The 7,669-nt window shown below is 38.7% G+C and overlaps 2 protein-coding genes across 4 annotated transcripts in view; both read left to right on the plus strand.

Annotated features, from left to right (window-relative positions):
- Positions 1-1,719, plus strand: part of LOC122074581 (peptidyl-prolyl cis-trans isomerase Pin1) — a 9,863-nt gene extending 8,144 nt beyond the window's left edge. Inside the window, exon 2 of the mRNA XM_042639468.1 lies at positions 1,287-1,719. Coding sequence (XP_042495402.1) covers positions 1,287-1,411 — 125 coding nt within the window. The 3' untranslated portion in view covers positions 1,412-1,719. The remainder of the gene's footprint in view (positions 1-1,286) is intronic.
- Positions 1,720-2,812: 1,093 nt separating this feature from the next.
- LOC122073040 lies at positions 2,813-7,414 on the plus strand. Of its 3 annotated transcripts, none has more exons than XR_006138633.1 (7): positions 2,813-3,007; positions 3,305-3,919; positions 4,507-4,694; positions 5,236-5,474; positions 5,553-5,752; positions 6,784-6,928; positions 7,026-7,152. XR_006138633.1 is itself a non-coding variant. In XM_042637534.1 (7 exons), exons 1-7 carry the CDS (start codon positions 2,849-2,851, stop codon positions 7,122-7,124), a joined length of 1,626 nt encoding a protein of 541 aa, XP_042493468.1. In that variant the 5' UTR covers positions 2,815-2,848; the 3' UTR covers positions 7,125-7,414. The 3 variants fall into 3 exon arrangements, 1 of the variants encoding a protein (XP_042493468.1); XR_006138634.1 differs by having other exon boundaries at positions 2,814-3,007; positions 6,834-6,928; positions 7,026-7,414; XM_042637534.1 differs by having other exon boundaries at positions 2,815-3,007; positions 6,803-6,928; positions 7,026-7,414.
- Positions 7,415-7,669: the final 255 nt, after the last annotated feature.

Below are 7,669 nucleotides of genomic sequence, written 5' to 3' on the forward strand. Positions count from 1 at the left end.
TTGGGTCCCACATGCCATTCTTATCTCAGGGTGTAAGTCATAACCGGGCTCTGCCCCAAACTTCATTCATGAAAGGCTTTAAATAGCCGAGGATACAAGAGACATGTGGGACCCAAGACATGTGGCTTCACATGGACTTCACATGGTATGTGGGACCGTATGTCGGTAGTGTCGGCATACATACAGTGTCGACATACTTGTCGGCACACATACAGGTTATACATACTCACTACATACAGTTTATACAAAAAATGAGCCTTCCAAGTAATGGTTGTCAACGTTGAGTTTGCTGATGTCTTGTCTAGAGGTAACGACTTGGAAAGTTGGAGGAGAGAATCTGAATATTTCTGACTAACCACATACAATAAAATCATGCATTAGAAACTTTCTGTGAATCATTGAAATGCTTGGAAAACATTGTTTCCCTTCTGAAGGAGTTTGACAGCCCTTTTTTCTTGGGGTGGGGTGGGGTGCGGTGGGGTGGGGTGGGGGTGGGTGTTAGTGACAACTATGTTTTTATTTTTTGGGTAGATGACAACCATGTTTTTGATAAATTGATACGTATGCAAGTCTGTCAGTTATGCAGTGGTTACTGATTCAATAATCATAGCCTGGTTGAGAATAGCTTCTCTCTTCTGATGCATTAATTTTTTCTTTTTTCTTCTTTTAGATATATAATGCATTTCATAGACAAAAAGCTGTCACTGAAATGATACTTGCATTGAACCCAAAAAGAGATAAGTGATTTGTACACGGGGTTTTGCTGGCACATTCTTATGTGACTAGGTAACCATTTTGTGGAATTCTGTTACCCAGGGGATGTAACATTTCACTTTTTAAAAAGAACAAGATGACCGCGAGTGGTTAGTTAACAAAGCTTCCCTGTTTCCTGTTTCTCAGTTGCCATCTGATTTTTTTTTCAGCACATAATAGTGAAAGCTTCATCCTCCTACAGAATTATGGTATCACATTTCAATCTGCTATTTTATGAGTTCCTGATGGCTATATCCAACATGTCTTGGTTTCTCTCTGGTCAGGCCGCTGTATTTGAAACTACTAGTCCTTTTCTTGTGGCATATGTACTGTGAATGTTATCTTTTTTGTTTTTTATTTTTATTTCTTAAATATACCATCCATCGCTTACCTCCCAAAAGAAAGAGCGTGGGGAGGTAAGCTCTCCCCATCCATTTGCTTATCTGCACACTAAATAACTAGTTTTCAGGATAAATGCTATCATCTCGACATGCAGTAGTCTTAATGTAGATTGGCTGTGATGGTTATTTCAGGTCCTTTCGGCAAAGGGCAGATGCAGAAGCCTTTCGAAGAAGCAACATATGCTCTGAAAGTCGGTGAGATTAGCGACATCGTGGATACCGATAGTGGCGCTCACATAATCATGAGAACTGGTTGATTGTCTATCCAAGCACAAAGCCACAGATCTATTTTTCTTTTCGAGTTGGGTGTCTGTTGCTCATCAATTTGGGCCATTGAGCCATGTTATTATACGCTCATGGCAATTCAGATAGGTCTATTGGAATCCTCTCTCATAAATGCTTATTTATATATAGACACTGTATTTGGAGGTAATTGTGTGGGAACGATTCATGATCAGCAAGAGCTGCAAATTGAGCCATGCTATTACATGCTCTCATGGTCATTTAGATAGTTTTATTGAAATCCACTCTTATTAATTCATAAATGCTTAATTATATTTTGGAAGCTCTTGTCTGGAAACAATTCATGATCAGCGATAGCCGTTTTTGAATATGTTCTTTGACACCTTTCGTGGGTTTTAAACTGGGTACCGAATCAGGTAACTCAGCCAATTTGAATCGAAATTGGTCAATCACAATTGTGATTCTGATTGATCTCACAATCCTCTTTTGAATCGAAATTTGGTCAATCAATGAAATTTACCTCTTTAAATACGTTTTCGGTCCACAATGTGGTTAAAACCCAGAATCTATTTGGAATATGCATATCAATGATAACCTAATACTTGGGTCGGGATCTTTTCCTGAACAGTGATTGTCTAGGTCTTGTTCATAGCTGACATGTGTTTAAGTGATGAACCAATGACTCCGTATGCCGGCTCTATTGGTTGGTTGAAATATTTGAACACATGGATCACTCAGATAACTATGGGCTGAATAGTTACCTGAGCGGTGATGAGAGCATGGTATCACATTGTCACCCTTCAATATTCAACATATATGATTACAAACCGAACCAGTGAGACTGACAAGAAAATGAACGGCTTAGACCAAATTGAACCCTTACCAGACTGGTTTTGGTTTGGGAATTTAATGTAATCGGTAGAAATCTGACCAGATAGGCTGAACCGCTGAAATGGATCCACTAAAATCAAAACCAAATTACAATCTGCAAAACTGATTTTGTTCTCTCTGTGAGAGTAAATCATTTGCTAGCATCTTTTTATGTTTATCTTTTTCTTTCCTTCATGAAATGACATATCTATGAACAATAGAATAGCCTAATGATGGCAGTTTTGGTTTGAAGATTTGATTTCAGGTTGACCCATTATCAGCCTGAAAGGTTCAACCGGACCAAGTCGGATGAGACACCTGGCCCTGGCCAGAGTACCGCGGACGGCGGACATGAAGCGGTGAAAATGATCCGGGCTCAGATCAGATAGATAGCTTAGCGATGTTGTCTTTTGTGAGTGATGGTGGCAGTGAATTGGACATGTGGATTCATCAGGAAGGTAGAGAAGTCAATATTTTGGATCTAATTCTTTATTCTATTTCTATTCCTTTCCTCTCATACGGGTCACGATTATCCCTATATATAAGTTTATAACCATTACCATTAAGAAACCAAACGAAAAATGGGAGCTTCGTCGTCAACGCAGCAGAACCTTATCTCGCCGGAGCAAAGAGAGCTTGAATCCGAGGCCGCTTCCACGGGAGCTCTCCCCATTCTCCACAAGGCTTTCTCTAAGCTCACCAATCCTCAAACAAACGTCATCCCCCTCGTCTCTCTTCAGGTTACAGACTAACCTAACTCTAATTCTTTATCATTCCCCCTCTCACCTTCATTCTCTTCTTTTGTACCACAGAATTTTGTGCTTCAACTCAAAAAAATCACAGAAATTTTATATGTGCCGCTGTTAAATTTTGTTTGGCATCGATCGTGATCGCTATTGGACTTCAATTTCTTTTGTTGGCTTTCTTCTCTATAGAACAACATAATTTTCTACTTTTGCTCGTCTATAAAACTCATGGTTTGTTTTTCATGTTTTGGTTTTGTCCCAATTCATTCCCATTGTTTTCATGCATCGCAGGAAATCTTCTCTTTCACCTACAATAACCCAACGCAAGAAACAACCTCGACAATACCTGAATGCTTTCCAAGGCTGTTGGTCCATCTGGGCCAAGCTGTTGTCGATCTCTTTTTCAGGGCGGATAAAGGAGGAGTTACTTGGATCGAGTTCTTGAGGGGTTATATTAGCTGCTGTGGAAGGAAGACTGTTTCGACTTCTCTTAACAATTTATACCGGCTTTATGCTTTGGCTAGTGCAAAAGCTGGAAATCCTTCAACTCTGGAATTCGAATCTGATGATGCTGATAGTAAGATCAATGGCTTTTTAATGCCCAGTGATGCTTTTGTGCTTCTGTGGTTGTGCTGGGTCATGTCACAGAGCTCGAGCATTTTGGGAGTTTCTGAAGGGAAGACTAATTTAGATATTCCGGATATAAAGCATTTAGTATTGTCAGCTGTTGTATATTGCGCTGAAGTTGGAAATGACTTAAATATATCGGACTGTAGCATTTCGAGCTTGGAATACCGACTTCCTGTTGGAAAGTTTCATATGTGGGCTTTGACAACAGTCCCCGGCCTTGTGCAATGTTTGACACAGTATCTCCATGATAGACTCCAAAAATGTGCAGCTGTGGAGGTAACATATTTATTCTTTTTTTACAACAGTGACACTAATGTGTGATACGATTTGATTTTGATTCATTTTACAATCGTAGCATCTTCCTGCCTATGGGGATTTAGGCTACAACTCCATATTGGAATAGTTTATGGTTATAGTGAGAAATATCAGTTCAAGGTCTCATGGTGATTTATACTAGACCAACAACTCCATATTGGAATAGTTTATGGTTATAGTCAGAAATGAGTTCAAGGTCTCATGGTGATTTATGCTAGACCAGGGTGTGATCATCTTCACTGAAAACATGATTTATGCTATAATTTTATTACCCTCTTTGTGGTCGTCTTCAAACATCTTTTAGTCTTAATTAATGTCTTCGTATGTAGTTGCCTCTCACATTGTTGTTTCCTTTGCTTCCCTGTCCTCATGTCAACAAGTTAATTTTTTTTTTTTTTTTTTGGCATGGCATACCTGTTTGTCACTGTTTCACTCCTCTACTTAAATTCAAACTAATCATTATGCTGGATTTTCATTGGGCCATAATATCATCAAGTGATCCTTGGATGCAATTTTTAGATGTGGCTTCTTTCCTTGAACATGAACAGGATGAGTTGGGACCTTCCAATTTATCAATTGGTGAAATTTCTTTGACAGAGGCAAATGATACATATCTTCTGACGTGTGGAAGGGCCTGGGCCATCTCGCTTACACAAAGAGGCAAATTAAGTGAAGAGATCTTGAAGGCATCATTTCTTAGAGATGGAAAGGGAGTACTTGAAAACCTTCTCTACAGGTTAGTGACCCTCAGCAGAAAGCTTCTGACTGGAAAGTCGCCATCTTTCTATTCCCCTGGAATTGTTAAGGATGGACATATATATGATCCAAAAATGATTTTGTACTAAAGTGGGTTATCGGTATCTTGTCATCTGATTATGTGTGTATTACAAGTGCATATAAATGTTCTATCTTGACTTTATCTGGTTGCCTTGGGCAGTTCAGTTTTAGCACCAAGAACATTAGAGTTTGAACCTTTTAGATTTTAGTCCTCTCATTTCATTATAGATTTAATAATGCCACATTCCTGGTCCATTAGAACTCCATGGTCATGAACTAGATCATTGCTGATGTTTTCTAGGTTTATCTCATAATTTGATGAGGAAAAATTGAGTAGCTGTCGTGTCCTTACCCACCTAAACAAACAATAAAATTGAACGTTCTTGCCAATTGTTGTTGACTTGTAACAATTCCTTACATTTATTCATCAAATTATGGAAAAAACAATTCTTACATACTACTATGCTATAACTTATTTTCTTCCCAATACTTGCATGCAGGTCAGCTATCCATGGGAAGGGATTGAGCAGATTCTGGTCAAACATTGAAGGTTACCATGGGCCATTGCTAATTCTGATTTCTGCTAACTCAGAAGATGCCCATGGATGTGATGGCAATGTCAGGAGATGGGTGATTGGTATACTAACAGAGCAGGGATTTGAAAATAGAGATGTATTCTATGGAAACTCTGGTTGCCTGTATTCGATAAGTCCAGTTTTTCACGTCTTCTCATCTTCTGGTATGTGGGGAAATGAAAGTATATTTTATTTACATTTTTTCTCTGAAAGTGGCTAATCTAAGACCCAACCTCCAACAGGTAAAGAGAAAAACTTTATCTACAGCCACTTGCACCCTGCTGGCAGAGTTTATGAACCACATCCCAAACCAGTGGGCATTGCTTTTGGAGGAACCATTGGGAATGAAAGGATATTTGTCGATGAAGATTTTGCCAGACTAACAATTCGTCATCATGCAGTTGACAAGTCTTATCAACCTGGTCCCCTTGTCCCAAATCAGGTAAAATAGCAGCACACTAAAAAGGTGGTCTGTCTTAGATGAAATATGGAAGTTTACAACAAACTTCATTTGCTTATCTTTCTTCTTTAATCACATCATCATAAAATAGAGGACCTCCATCATGCAAAATTTGGTGCAAGTTTTACCGATCGAGTTATTCTGTTGGAGTATCAGGGAAAACATTGTGAACCTTCCAAATGGAGAAGCAGATGGTAGCATAGTTTTTTAAACTGGGCCTGCTTCGAACCGAAAAGGGTTCGGTTCCGATTATATCTAGTTTTGTCCATTCAAACCAGGGTTCAAAAAAATCCCCCCACCCCCCCCCCCCCCCCCAAATGAGAAGTTGAAAACAGATGCAATTAAAAGGAAATATGCAGCAATTAATGCATCAAAGGCAACCACTGGCACATTGGTTGGTGTTTCACCATTTGAATAAAAGAGCTTGGGTTCAATTCCATATAAGAGTGCCCTTATAATTTATATTTACCTGAAAAACCAGTGAACACAACCGGCCAATTTTACAAAACTGCCCGGTTCAGAAAACCGCCCAGTTTGATTCTGGTTATTGACAAAGGCAGTTTATGTACGGACTGGACTGAGGAGAGTGTAGTTTTGGTTTTATCCGGTTCAGCTGGCAGTTCGACTGGTTATAAAACTATGGACGTTAGTATGTGGATTGGATGGTTAAAATGATATTATTATATTATTCAGTACTGAAAAAATCCTTGGCAATATTACTGCTGTCGTTATTACTGCATTCTTTGGTTATATGTGATTAAATGAAAGAATTTATGTACATGAAGTTAGGAGACCATTGCCTTGCATTCTTATCTACATTATGTCAATGCAGTTTTTGGTTTCTTTTAATTTTGGCCTTGTGTATCTTTTTAGGGTTCTCAAATGCTTACTGCATAGATTCTCTTAAGAATTAGAAATTGCATCCATCCAAAAAAAAAAAGAAATTACCCTAATTGGCATGATCTTCTGGTCGATAGGTCTTGGAAAGAACTGCCTACTTATTGGTTTATTAGTTTCCTGCATATACTTCAGGGATTTCTACCTCTGGAAGCTTTGATTGCAGAGGTTGAAGTATGGGGATTAGCTGGGGGAAAGGCAAAGGAAGAGCAAAGTGCCTATAAGAACAGAGAGCAACTATTTACGGAGCAGAGGCGCAAGGTAATTTAGATTGGACACTATTATCCTTCTCACATTTTGACTGAAATTGTGCATGGAGACGACAATGACCTCAATTTCTTGTTTACCCATTTTGTAGGTGGACTTGAAAACTTTTGGCAGTTGGGAAGATTCACCAGAGAAAATGATGATGGACATGGTCACTGATCCAAACCAAGTTAAACGAGAAAATCGCTAGTGAGGCTAGAAAGATGAATATTATCCAAGGGTGGTTGTGTTTCTAACCAAAGCTGATCAGTTATATGAGAAGCCTGTATAGATGATAGAGAACTAATAGCAAAGTATAAGTGCAAAAGAAAAAGTATTGTAATGGCTACAGCAGCTCCTTTGTGTTGGGTTATAAGACTTTTTTTTCAAACTCTGGGGGAATGTAATTGAAGTATCCTAGTTAAAAGCCTCTTATTTCCATCCACATAAAAAAGGTTGAGAAAGGTGACTGGTTTAATAATAAGAAGAATTGATTTACAATTTAGTGAGTACCACCTTTAGTAAGATCCGGGAAACTTCAATTTGGCACAAGGGGTTGCCTTATAACCAATTCTATGTACCTTAATTGAGCGGGGAGAACAGAATAATAGGGTTGGCTACTCAACTCGGCATTATCCCAACCAAATGGGGTCAGGTACATGAATCTTTTTCATTTCGTCAAAGCAATACTAGCTACTAGTCTTAAGTTATGCATGTATTTCCTCACTATTTCTTAGAGTCATTTTAGGCATACAC

Source organism: Macadamia integrifolia, chromosome 3 (assembly GCF_013358625.1).
Source record: "Macadamia integrifolia cultivar HAES 741 chromosome 3, SCU_Mint_v3, whole genome shotgun sequence".
NCBI classification, from domain to species: Eukaryota; Viridiplantae; Streptophyta; class Magnoliopsida; order Proteales; family Proteaceae; genus Macadamia; species Macadamia integrifolia.